Source organism: Rhinolophus hipposideros (assembly GCF_964194185.1).
Source record: "Rhinolophus hipposideros genome assembly, chromosome: 16".
Lineage (NCBI taxonomy): Eukaryota > Metazoa > Chordata > Mammalia > Chiroptera > Rhinolophidae > Rhinolophus > Rhinolophus hipposideros.
Window position 1 is genome coordinate 53,494,634 of NC_138062.1, and position 14,367 is coordinate 53,509,000.

Here is a 14,367-nt window from a genome sequence, read left to right on the forward strand (position 1 = left end):
AACATGAGAGACACTGAATTTTGGTCTTCAAGTTTTCTCATAATTTTATTTTGAACTTTTAAATGTCTTTTTATTTCTAAGGTCTGGGAATTGGAAACATGTTCTATGTTTTTTATGAAGATGGAATCAAAGTGATACAACCCATAGAATGTGAATTTCAGAGGCACATCAAACCTAGCGAAAAGCTCCTTGGATTTCAGGCAAGTATTTTAATTATTCCTTTGCATTTTTATGCGGCAATCTCCAATTATATATTGGAAATAAAATGAAAAAAAATGTAGAAGACTTTTAGAAAGAAAATTTTAAAACTATAATATTGGCTGTTACTCTATGCAGGTTTTATATTTAAAGTTGATAATGTATTGTGCATTCCTAAAATACTAATTTCCTAAACCAGTGGTTTGCAATTAAAATAAAGGCAATAGAAGTAAAATACCAAAAATGAACACAATTCCACCTGCTTTTTAATTTAAAATATTTCCCATTTTTAGTAGGCAATATTTACTTTAACAAAATGAAAGAAAATACCATGTAACTAATCTGATGGGAAATTGGGGTATATTCAGTGCTTTATAAATGTTGGTTCCCTTTTACTCTTCATTTCATTTTTCATGAGGTGTTAAGGAATGAACAATTTAGATTGACATGGGAAAACATAAATTCCTTTATTTATTTACGTGTACCTTACCTTTCTCGGAAAGAGTTCTTTTTTCTGTAAACTTTTGGTACAGCATTCAGAAAATAAAAGAATGTCTGACAAAATGGGTATTGATTATACATATTAGAAATGTTTTTTGCATGATGATGAGAAAATATAATTATTTTATACTGCCACAGATATCTACCAGGGTGCCACAAAAGTGTATACAAGTGGACACTTTGGTTAACATTGCTCAAGCAGTAGTTTGCCATAATCAGAAGTGTCTGGATGTTGATGGTAACCACTTTGAGAACCTCTTGTAATTGAAGAAGTCAAACATGACTTGTATTCATCTTTTGTTATTGGTACATATTGAGTATTACAATTTTAATATAGTTTTCCTTTCTTAAAATGTGTATACATTTTTGGCATCATATATATCATATATACGTATACATATATGTATATATACATGTATGTATATGTATATATACATATATGTATACATATACATGGATATACACACACACATATATATATATATACATACATATATGTATATATATATATATCCATGTATTTACATGTAAACCAAAATATGTAATACTAAAGTTATATGCTACTTATGTGCTTCCTCACAAGTTCATACATACACCAAACATCCGAAATACGGTAAGTTATTGGCAGACTTCATCGTGTAACCCTCTTTTAAAGTTGGCATCGCCTTAAGATATGAGTAAAATAGACATTAATGCCATAGTTTAGATCTTTTATGTTCAACTCTTATTTTCAGCTTGCTAGTCGTCAGTGTTGTTGTCCTATATTGATATACTCATATAGACAACAATTTATACCTTAAAGTCATGCCCCAGTATGGGCAAAAGAAAATAACTGTGAGCATGAGATAAGAAGTTCAGCTTTCCTTAAGATGTTCTGTACGATAAATTAATCTAATGATCTTTTCTTTCAAATAAAGGGAATAATTTAACTCAATACGTGTGCGATTGTTTAAAACTATGACGTTATGAAGAAGTACATCTCGAGAAGTGAAAAGAAATATAAGGATAGAAAGAATTCCTATATTTCAAACACTACTATACTCTTATGGAAGAGTTAATAAAAGAGTGATAAATATCAGATTTGTATTTTTAAGAAAAGAACAACTATTAATTTGTGTTTTGTGTGTGTGTGTGTGTGTGTGTGTGTGTGTGTGAATTTATGACATTTCTACTGCTTTGGATGTTGAAATTAATATACAAAGATATTTCATCTGACCAATATATTTTTAAAGCACTAAGAATAATATAGAGAATGATAAATTTCCTTAAACTATGTTGCAATTATAATTGCTAAATGTAGAAAATATAGGCATTCATTTATATTAAAAAAAGACATATTTATTGTGTAAATATTATAATCCGTATATATGACATATAGGCTAGGGTAAATGGATATTTATTTAATATTGCTCTATATTTTATTCCTTAATGTGAGATAAGCTTAAATAATTTGACTATTTATAAACAGCCATTTTCATGATACACAAATATACAGGAGTAGAAATAAGGATACATTGATCATGTTATGCTTTGAAAATAAGTGTAGAACAAAATACTTATTTCTTATATGAAATTATTTTGTTTTCTATTTTTAAACAAGAGAGATGTCTGTTTCAGAGGATGCAAGCTATTTGGTGCTACATTCCACAAGATTTAAGTATCTAATTATATAATAATTTCACAAGAAAATTATGGAATACTATATGAGGAGAAATTTTTTCTCCAGAGAAATGGAACTGATAGGATTATCTATATCTATTGTGTATCTGTATCTGTGTCTCTCTATCTCTATATCTTTATTTTAAGTTCTTAGCTTAAGTGATAGTGGGTTGGTGGCAAGTCTGAACTCTGTTAGACAGGCCAGCTACTCAGATAGAAGTTCAAATTGTAGTCTTGGTCCAGAATCCACAGCTTAGATCAGCTGACTGGAAACTCAGAAATAGGTTGCTATTATAGTCTTGCGTCTGAAATCTGTAGGCAGACTGGAAATGCAAGCAGAATTTTTATGTTGAAGTTAGAGGCAGACTTCCTTTTCCTTTGGGAAACCTCATTCTTAAATATTAAGGCCTTCAACTGATTGGATCAGGCATACTCACATTATGGAAGGTGATCTGTTCTATTTAAGGGACAAAATATAACCTTCATTTATTACTAAAACACTTAGTAAAATGGGTATAGGAGGAAAGTAACTCAACATAATCAAGGCCATATATGACAAACCCTCAGCTAATATACTCAATGGTGAAAAACTGAAAGCTTTCCCTCTATGATCAGGAAGAAGACAGAGATGGCTCCTTTCCCCACTGTTATTCAACATAGTGTTGGAAGTCTTTGCCAGAGCAATCAGGCAAGATAAAGAAATAAAAGACATCCAATTGGGAATGAAGAAGTTAAATTGTCACTTTTTGCAGATGACGTGATTCTTTATATAAAAACCCTTAAAGACTCCACCAAAAAACTATTAGAAACAATAAATGAACACATTAAAGTTTCTGGCTATCAAATCAATTTACAAAAATCCATTGTGTTCCTATATACTAATAATGAAATTTCAGAAAAAGAATGAAAAAAAATCCTTTTGCAATTACAACAAAAAGCATAAAATACTTAGTAATAAACTTAACAAAGGATGTGAAGGACCTATACACTGAAAACTGTAAGAATTTTTTTTAAAAGAAATTGAAGAAGGCACAAAGAAATGGAAAGACATTCCATGTTAATGGATTGGAACAATCAATATCGTTAAAATAGCCATATTACCCAAAGCAATATACAGATTTAATGCAATTCCCATAAAAATCCAAATGTCATGGTTTTAAAGAAATACAACAACAAAAATCATCAAATTTGTATGGAATCACAAAAGACCCCAAATAGCCAAAGCAATTTTGAGAAAAAGAACAAGGCCAGAGGCATCATACTCCCTGACTTCAATTTATACTTCAAAACAACAATAGTCAAAACAGCATGGTATTGACAGGAAACAGACACACAGAGCAATGGAATAGAAATGAGAACCTAGAAATGTACCCACATATATATAGGCAGATCATTTTCAACAAAGGAGCCAAAAACATACAATAGAGAAAAGAAAGCCTCTTTAATTAACGGTACTGGGAAAATGGAAACGTCACATGCAAAAAATGAAACTAGACTGCTATCTGTCAACATATATCAAAATTAACTCAAAATATATCAAAGACCTAAACATAAGACCTGAAACAATAAAATGCATAGACAAAAGCATAGGTACTAAACTTATGGACCTTGGATTCAGAGAGGATTTTATGAATTTGACCTTAATGGCAAGGGAAGTAAAAGCAAAAATAAACAAATGGCACTATATCAACCTAAAAAGTCTTCCACACAGCGAAAGAAACCGTCAACAAAGCAAAGAGGCAACCAACTGAATGGAAGAAGATATTTTAAAATAACACCTCCAATAAGAAGCCAATATTCAAAATATATAAAGAACCCATGCAATTCAAGGCCAAAAATACAAACAATCCAATTAAAAAATGGGCAGAAGACCTGAACAAACACTTCTCCCAAGAAGACATGCAAAGAGCCAACAGAGATATGACAAATTGTCAACTTCACTGGCTGTTAGGGAAATGCAAATCAAAAGGTCAATGAGATACTACCTTACAACTGCTAGAGTGGCTATCATTAACAAGACAAGTAATAACAAGTGCTGGAAAGGCTGTGGAGAAAAAGGAACCCCCATTCAGGTACACTGCTGGTAGGAATGTAAATTGGTAGAGCCTGTATGGAAAACCTTATGGAGATTTCTCAAAAAGTTAGGAATAGAATTACCATATGACCCAGCAATTCCTCTCCTGGATAGCTATTTAAAAAACCTGAAAACATTTATCTTTAAAGATATATGCAGCCCTATGTTCATTGCAGCATTATTCAAGTCATGGAAACAGCCAAAGTGTCCTTAGATAGATGATTGGATAAAGAAGTTGTGGTACATGTATACAGTGAAGTATTACTCAGCCATCAGAAAAGATGAAATACTGCCATTTGCAACACTATGGATGGATTTTGAGATTATCATGCTAAGCGAAATAAATCATATAGGAAATGTCGAGACCCATATGATTTCAGTAAAACTTGGGATATACAACTGAAAGCAACAAAAAAATGATGAACAAAAACTCATAAACACAATCAACAGTTTAGTGATTACCAGAGGGTAATGAGAGAGGTTGGTGGTAGAAGAGAGTAAAGGGAATCAAATATATGGAGAACTGACTCATATATTTCTTCAAATATATGAAGAACTGAAGAAGGAGAACTGACTCGGGGTATTGAACACCAAGTGCAATATATAGGTTATGGATTATAGAATTTTACACTTGAAACCTATATAATTTACTAACCAATGTCACCCCCAATAAATTTAATAATAATTTTAAAAAGTAAAGCCAACTAATTGTAAATGTCAATCTCTTCCACAAACACCTTCACAATATCTAGACTAGTGTTTGACCAAATAACTGGATATCATAACATAGTTGACTTATTAAGTTAACCATCAGATCTTACTAACTCTTTTAGTCAGGGACCTTATTTAATTAGTGTTTATATTCTCACCATGTTTAGTACAATTCCTTATACATGACAGGGAGTCAACTAACATTTGTTAAACGAATTTAGTGAAAATTCCATTGCTTAAGGCCTGGGGCTCCTCATTCTTTTATGCATTCTCTAAGTTTAAATATGTACACCTCTAATCTCCTCCTCACTGTAATATGTCTCCTTATTTTACAGTTTCCACATTTCGTGCTTGTTTACTGTGTTTGTAAAAAGAAATGTTTCATAGAATAATTTATCATTGAATTCTTTCAGGATAAATATAACTATGGGTCTATTAATTCAGTATCACATAGTCAAAATGTACTGTGTAAAGCTCTGCATAAGATAGTTTGGAGTTCCATTATAGAAAAAGTGGCTAATTCATCTAGATTTCAGAAGATAAATGTCATGAGTGTGAGTAGTGGAAATGAGTCTTTATCAATCTTCCCCCCCACACACACACACACAAAAGGATTAAGCATGGATATAATATCTTTGAAAGTCACTGCTGATATTAAGAGAGTAGCAGTGCAATTCCCAGTATAACTCATTGGCCAGTAAAGTTTAGAGAAAAACTGAAATATTTAGAATATAGAACCTTCCATCAAACCTTTTAGAAGATGCTGTTTGCTTGCTCTAAATAAAAATTCAATTTTGGTGCAATGTCAGATTACATCAGGGTTCAACTTCTGATAGCGAGTTAGTAAGAATTCATATAACATGGTTTCAGTTATACTTTCATCTCTAGTTTTGTTGTTGTTGTTGTTGTTGCTGTTGTTGTTAGGTTGCCTTACTAGATAGGATTCTTGCTATATTTATCCCAGTTGTACACATGATTTCATCTTGTCACCTATAGTATTATCTTAAAGCAAATCAAATTCTATTCCAGACTTATAAATTCAGAACTAAAACTGAAATAAGTTTGGCAAAACATTTAAATTACAGGCTCAGGTATGACAGACTTTTCCAAAATTACCAACTTTTTCACCCTTCTGGTTTTCCACTATTGTCTCGTACTTACCAATGACTCTTTTAATCTTTAATACTTTTTCTAACTCAATTACTTTTATATTTGCTTATTATGGATCTAACTGTTCTTCACACATGTCATGGTGTTAAATATTTTCTCACGGGTACTACATAGGAGAGCTTAAAGAAAATCACATACATCTTTTCATGCATAGGCCTTACATTTTGGGACATAGAGGCTTTATCCCTGGTATTAATGCTAAATAACACTGAACTGCAGAAAAACATACCTTCTACAGGAAGTTTATCTCAATCACTTCTAAAATGCTTGTTTTCTAGGTTTGGAATTTTCACATATGAAAATTACTTTACCTTTATAAATAAATGCTATGAGTACTCTATTAGAATGAAAATTGTACATAACAACAGGTTGTCCATAGTTTCCAGAATACTTACATACCACAAAATTAAAAGAGATTAGAAATGGGAAACACAGCAGTCCACATTTCTCTCACCTCCGGCAGTGCGCCTTCAGGGTATTCATCAATCCCTTTAGTAATACTTGCAAATTTCCCTTTTTGGGACTTCATTCTGTTTCTATTCTAATTATCACTTCTCCAAACTCTGTCTACAAAAATACTTGTTAAAACACCAGTCCCTTTGCATGATGCAGACAATTCATTTCCCCATGAAGCCATTGAGCAAGCTTTTGAATTCAATACCACTGTATATTTCAGAAAAGTAATCGAAATGTTTCCCCACTTATTCTTTTCTCAGTGGGTCTCTATTCAAACATGGCTTACCTTACAAAGAGTTCTAGAATGATAAAAATGTAAGCTTTAGTCCCTTTGTGGTTACAAGGATATCCTGCAAAGAGCTTCCTAAACAGAGTAATGTAAACTACCTCTAACTATTCCTTGGAATATTACTCTGTAGATTTCGAAAGAAACATATTTATGAAATTGATCTTTGAAGCCTAGACTTAAAGAGAGCTTCTAATATCTTATTAAAAATCACATTGTTTTAAAATTCTTATATTGTGCTTCTATTAGACTTTAAGTATGTAAACCTAACATTGGGAGGGCAGTGGTGGGAAGATGTAAATTGTGCATCAGCATTTTAATAGAGTTTTATTGCATATTAATTGAGTTAAATATGTTTTCTAAGATAGCATATTAAGTCTTTAAGAGATTATTAATAGGAACCAGCCAAGTTATTTGAATAAATACAACCACACTGTTGTATTTGTCAGACGATCTATTGCTATAATTTTAAAACATTTTTATATGAGTAATAAGAGTACATTCTATGCACTTTAGGAAGAAGTGTGCTTACATTAATTTAATGTAATTTGGATTTGTCAACAAAAACTTCTTAAGGTAAAATTGAAGAGTTTAACTTATTAAAAATTATTCCTACAAATGTCTTTAAACATGCAGCTTTTTTACTTGAGATTTACAGGATCATATAAACCTATTTTATACAGATATTAAACTGCATTTTCTGTACTAAAATTTAGTTTTAGTCACACAAAACATTACCTATTTCTTTGTTCAAAGTAACAGATTTGCATGGTAAAAATAATACAAAAGATTTAGATCAAAAGTAGTAGTTTCTTAATTGATGCCACTCTATTCCCACTCCCACTGCATGCAGACCATTACATATAATCACTTTAAATAATGTGCTCAGAAGTGGTATTTCTTGAATGATCAAAATCAGATATTTTCTATTGGCGTTCCTCTATGAAAGATGACAGTTTTGCTTATATAATTGTTAACTTTTCTTCTTTCTAAATATGAAAGTTACGTAATTTTTAAATGTTTTCATGGATTTGATTTATAATTTTAATTATTTGTTTAAGTCATAGTACTTTTTCTTGAAATTTCTTAAAATTTCTATTTACCTTTAATTTTCTGAGCTCTTGATTGATTTCTCATTGTTTACATTTTGTATTTCAACAACAGTTGTAAAAACTGCAATTTAAGACTAAAGGTTTGTCATTTCTTTCATATCATTTTAGACAGGTCATAGATCTCAGTTTGTGTAGTTTGTGAGATGTGATTCAGGAAGGAAAAGAATGCACTAAATTAATATCTTTAATTTTATTTTATTAAATGTTTGAATTGCTAATTTTTAAAAAAATTATTGCTGAACTTTTAAAATGATGTTTATAGTTTTCCATATCCTTTACTGTGTAATGACTTTATGTTCTGTATGTTGAAATTTAAGATATGAATGACAATATAATAAGAATTATAAGAAAAACAAAACTAAACCTGAAAACTACTATTCATCTCTTAACCTCTTAAGCTGCTAATTTATTGCCCATTAAATCTCCTTTTTTTTTCTATTTTAGTGATTTATTTTCAAAATTTTATTAAAGCATTTTTAGGGGACATATTGTGGATTATTTAGCTAGTTAATGGCAAAACCTGACATTCATTGAGTTCTTGCCAAACAACAAGGCAATTATTCCACCCCATTTTAAATCTCATCTGCCCAGCTTTAAAGACAATGTAACATGAAACACTATGGAATGATACTACTATGGCACCTAGATTGCCTGAAATCACCACTAAAGTGTTTCCTGTTTTAGGAACTGGATCCATTTACTGACTCTCTCTTAAGTGTTCTTTTTTCCATCCTAAAAAAAAAAAAGAAAAAAGAGAGAGAGAGAGAGAGAGAGAGAGAGAGAGAGAGAGAGAGAGAGAGAGAGCAACAAACAGTCCTATCTCACTTCTAGGAAGAAAAATGTATTCCCTATGATAAGAGCAGAAGAAAATGAATTTAGCATATTTAAAAATCTATTTACTAATATAATTTTTATCAAAGTACAATAACTCTCTAACGTGTAACTTTCAACATAGTTATTTTTATAGTTTCACAAAAATATAACATATCTGAGAGCTCGTTTTTGAAATTATTTGGAAACTTGAAGTTGGAATAAAATAGTAGCACATTTCATTATATAATTTATATGTATTTTAAAAGATTGGCATTGAATTAAATCACACAAGTAGTTTTGGTGAATTCTCATTCAATGTTGTTTTCATGTAGTTACTCCAGAAATTTTATGAACTGGATAATGTGAAGGAACCCCTGTTTTATGTATCAGTAAAAAATAAATAAATAAAAGACTAGAAAAATGTAATTCTGTTGGAAATATAAAGAGTAAAGATATATTTTTAAAGAGAAAGGATAAGGAAAATGTAGCTTTGGTCTTTATCTCTCTACCTATAAAAAAGGAAAATGCAGAGCTAAATTATTCTTTTACTAACATTTCTTTCTAAAGGTTTACAAAACATGATTTAAAAATGGATCTATTATGATTTATATTTAATTAGCACAAACATAGCAAAATACATATGTGTACAAATTATGTGGCTAATATGCTTTCAGTGATACCTATAAGAAATACAATGTAAAGTCATTTACAATAATAATTAACCAGTAAATAAAATATCCAATGCTATTTTTTTTAAAAAAAGTTGACCTAACAAGTAAAGTGTAATATTACTCAGTGTAGGCATTCCAATGTGGAGCAAATTTACATGCGAATTATAATAAAGTTTAAAAGTAAAAATGCAAATAATTATCCTAAAAACAGGCTTATAATTTTGAAGATAAGTCTGTCACACTTTAATTTTCTTTCCCAGTCATTAGTAGTGTTGCAAAAACTACTATGCGTATATTCCAAATAAGGTGCTTGCTTCTGCTGTGGACAATGTGGGAAGATGGAAGAACTTATCAAGATGACATGTCACCATCTGCATTGTGAAATTATGTACAACAGAAAAAATTTAATTCATAAAAAAAATAATCCCCATCAAAATCCCAATGGCACTTTTTCTCAAGAAATAGAACTAAAAATTATCAGATTTGTATGGGATCACAAAAGACCTCAAATAGTCTAAGCAATCCTGAGAAAAAAGAACAAGGTTGGGAGTATCACACTCCCTTACTTCAATTTGTCCTACAAAGTGACAATGATCAAAACAGTATGGTACTGGCAAAACAAACAAACAAACACAACACAAAAAATCCCACAGACACACAGACAGTAAAATAAAACTGAAAACACAGAAACAAACCCACGTATACGTGGTCTGACAATTAAGTTTGCAAACTTGCCACTGTGCACTTACATTAGCAGCACTGTACAAACAGCTCGATAAGGTTTCATAACCTTGGTATATCAGTATCTCACAGCTGTGCTCATGTTGATGCATGGTGGTGTCTTGCTGAGTGGAATTCATTATTGTTGTTGCATGATTTTGTGTGTCATCAAAAGAATGTCTAAGCTTGAATTAGAGCAACAAACAAACATTAAATTTCTTGTTAAATTTGGCAAGAGTGGAAGTGAAATCCAGGACATGTTAGTCCAAGTTTGTATGGATAATGTCATGAACAGGCAGTGTACTAATGGATTAAATGTTTTTCTGTGGGACGAGAACGTGTCACTGATGAAGAGAGGTCAGGGCAGCCAGTAACAAGCACAACTGATGAAAACACTGAAAAAAATCCGTCAAATTGTGCATCAAAATTTTCGGCTGACTGTGAGAAGTGAAGCAGACCGAGTAAACATCAATAGATAAACAGTTAGAAAAATCTTAACTGAAAATCTTGGCATGAGAAAGGTGTGTACAAAAATGGTCCCAAAGGAGCTCACCGATGAACAAAAGTAGAGGAGAGTTGAAGTTTGTCAAGACCTTTTGGAGAGGCAAAACAATGTGTTGGGCCATTTTATCCCTGGTGATGAAACATAGGTGTAACAATTCGAACCTGAAACAAAGCATCAAAATGCACAATGGAAGTCAGCCAATTCTCCGTGACCAAAAAATTCCATCAGTCCAAATCAAGAGTCAAAAGGATGTTGCTAACCTTTTTTAACATTAGAGGGATTATTTACTATGAATTTGTACCAACTAGGCAAACAGTTAAGCAAGTTTACTATGTGGAAGTGCTGAAAAGGCTGTGTGAAAAAGTTAGATGAAAACAACTTGAACTTTTAGCCAACAATTCATAGTTCTTGCATCACGACAATGCACCAACTCACACAGCACTATCTTTGAGGGAGTTTTTAGCCAGTAAACAAATAACTATATTAGAACACCCTCCCTACTCACCTGATCTGACCCCCAATGACTTCTTTCTTTATCCAAAGAAAAGGAAATATTGAAAGGAAGACATTTTGATCACATTCAGGACATCAAGGGTAATACGATGAGAGCTCTGATGGCCATTTCAGAAAAATTGCTTTCAAGGATGTACTAGGAACTGACATCAGTGCATAGCTTGCCAAAGGGAGTACTTCGAGTGTGACCATAGTGATATTCAGCAATGAGGTATGTAGCACTTTTGCTAGGATGAGTTCATGAGCTTCATTGTCAGATCTTGCATACCACAATTGTCTAATTCCTTTAGTACTTAATGTTAGCTTTCAATTTAAACAAATTTTTGAGGGACGTCATCAAAATCGCATCATGAGGTGAGCCTCTGTAAAGCTCCCTGGAATTTGAACAACAATGACTCCACAAAGGACTCCCTGCCCAGCAGACAGGCAAGACGAACAGGCCCACTACTGAATTCACCTAACGGTGGGCGAATCGTGCAAGCGGGGGAGGGTGAAAGGGAGAAGTGCAGAGATAGAGCTGCGCAAGCACAGGCCGCAGACCTAGCTCAGTGCTCCTAGCTCGCTGTATCCCGGAAATACCAGCTGCAGACTGCAGACGGGGAAGAACTCGGACTGCTAGTGTTCCGCTTATGGCCCACAGGGCAGAGGGGGCTGCATATAACATGGCTGAACCCAACGCTCAAGGCAGAGACCTAGGAGAAAAGACTGAGGAAAGAAGGCTGAAAACGGTGGTTTAAGCCCTCATTGCCGAGCAGAGAACGGGAGCCTTAGGCACTGAGACTAGCTGCCCCCTCCCTTCCCTACCAGAGCTCACCCCGCCCCCAACTGCCCAGTGCTAGATGCAGAACAGTAGCAGTGTCAGATCAAAAGAACAAAATATTTGCTGTTCTGAGAACTGTGGACCTCAGACACAGATTCACAGCCCAACTAGTTCTGGCAAAGGGAAGGGAGCTGTGGAAGCAGGACCGGCTGTGGTGGTGGTCGCTGCCATTGCTCTGGGCCACCTCTCACAACTCACCCTGCGCCTGTCCCCAACTATCTGAGCAGATCCCTGCAGCAGTAAACAGAACTGCTGAAACATACAGGCTCTGAATCTGGTGCAGGAAGAGCTTTGGAACTTCAAAAGCTCTCCACATACACACACGGACACTGCGCCCTGTGACCCAAGCGAACTATTAACGGAGGAGGAACCCGTCTCCCAGGGAATCCCCCCATTGTGTGAGAAGCTGGAATAGTGCAGAGAAAACATAGCACTACTGTGTAAGAGAGGAAGAAAAGGCTGCAGTCGGAGAGAAAATAAAACATTCTACAACAAGTACTGGAAAAAAAAAGAAAGACCTCTTCCCATCAACCTTTTGCAGAAGTCATTCCTGTAGATGTCTAGGAAGAGAAATAATAAATCAGTGATAGCCATGAACAACCAAAGCAACAACAGCTCAGAAAGAAAGTAAAAAAGTCTCTAGAAAAGGAAATTAAATATATGGAAATATGTAACTTAAATGACAGAGAATTCAACATTGAAGTTCTGAAAAAACTCGACGAGATGCAAGAAAACACAGAAAGGCAGTTTAATGAACTCAGAAATACAATCAAAGAACAACATGAGCATTTTATGAAAAAGATTGAAATTTTAAAAAAGAACCAAATAGAATTTCTGGAGATTAAAAACTCAATAGAAGAACTTAAGAATAAAATAACCAGCTTAGGTAGTAGAGTTGACAAGATGGAGGAAAGAATCAGAGACATCGAAGATACAAAATTGAAATTACACGGATGGAAGAAGAAAGAGACTTGAGACTTAAAAGAAATTAAAGAACTCTATGAGAACTTTCTGACTCCATCAGAAAGAGCAATATAAGAATAATGGGCATACCAGAAGGAGAAGAAAGAGAAGGAAACAGAGAATATATTCAAACAAATTGTTGATGAGAACTTCCCAAACTTGTAGAGAGAACTGGATCCTCGAATCCAAGAAGCAAACAGAACGCCTAATTACCTCAATCTCAACAGGCCTTCTCCAAGGCACATTGTATTGAAGCTGTCTAAAATCAACGACAAAGAAAGAATCCTCAAGGCAGCCAGGGAAAAGAAGAACAGTAACCTACAAATAAAAGCTCATTAGATAATCATCAGATTTTTCAGCAGAAACTCCACAAACCAGGAGGGAGTTGAACCAAACATTCAAACTATTGAAAGAGAGAAATTATGAAGCAAGAATAATATACCTAGCAAAGATATCCTTTAGATATGTAGGACAAATAAAGACCTTTCCATACATACAGAAGCTGAGGGAATTTTCTAATACAAGACCTGCACTGCAAGAAATACTAAAGAAGGCTATTCGACCACCATCAACAGGGACAATTTGTGGCAACATAAAAAGGGGGAGTGTAAAGGCCTGAACCGGAATATGGGAATGGAGAAAGTAAGCGTGCTGAATCAAACTTTCTTTTACATAAAATTCAGGGTAACCACTCAAAAAAAAAATCCAGAACTGAAATATATACTGTAATAAAAGAAGAAACAGAGGGAATCAGCATAGAATACCAAAACACAGAAATAATAGACAACAACAAAAAGGCAAAGAAACAATGGAGATACAGCCTTACCAGAAAACTAAAGATAGAATGACAGGAAATCCTCACATATCAAGAACCACCATAAATTTAAATGGACTGAACTCACCAATAAAAAGGCACAGAGTAGCAGATTGAATCAAAAATCTAAACCCAACCTTATGCTGTCTCCAAGAGACACATCTCAGCTACAAGGACAAGCATAGATTAAAGAGAAAGGGTGGAAATTGACACTCCAAGCAAATGATACCCAGAGAAAATCAGGTGTAGCCATAATGATATCAGATGAAACAGACTTCAGGGTGAAAAAGATAACAAGAGACAAAGATGGACATTTCATAATGGTAAAGGGCACTATACAGCAAGAAGACATAACAGTCATCAATATTTATGCCCCCAATC

General features: G+C 33.5%; 1 protein-coding gene across 5 annotated transcripts in view; it reads left to right on the top strand.

Annotated features, from left to right (window-relative positions):
* FSTL5 (follistatin like 5) overlaps window positions 1-14,367 on the top strand; it is a 1,025,577-nt gene that overhangs the window by 937,083 nt on the left and 74,127 nt on the right. For all 5 annotated transcript variants that reach the window (XM_081077240.1, XM_081077239.1, XM_081077242.1 and 2 more), the window contains one exon: window positions 82-200. In XM_081077240.1, the coding sequence (XP_080933366.1) occupies window positions 82-200 (119 nt within the window). The remainder of the gene's footprint in view (window positions 1-81; window positions 201-14,367) is intronic.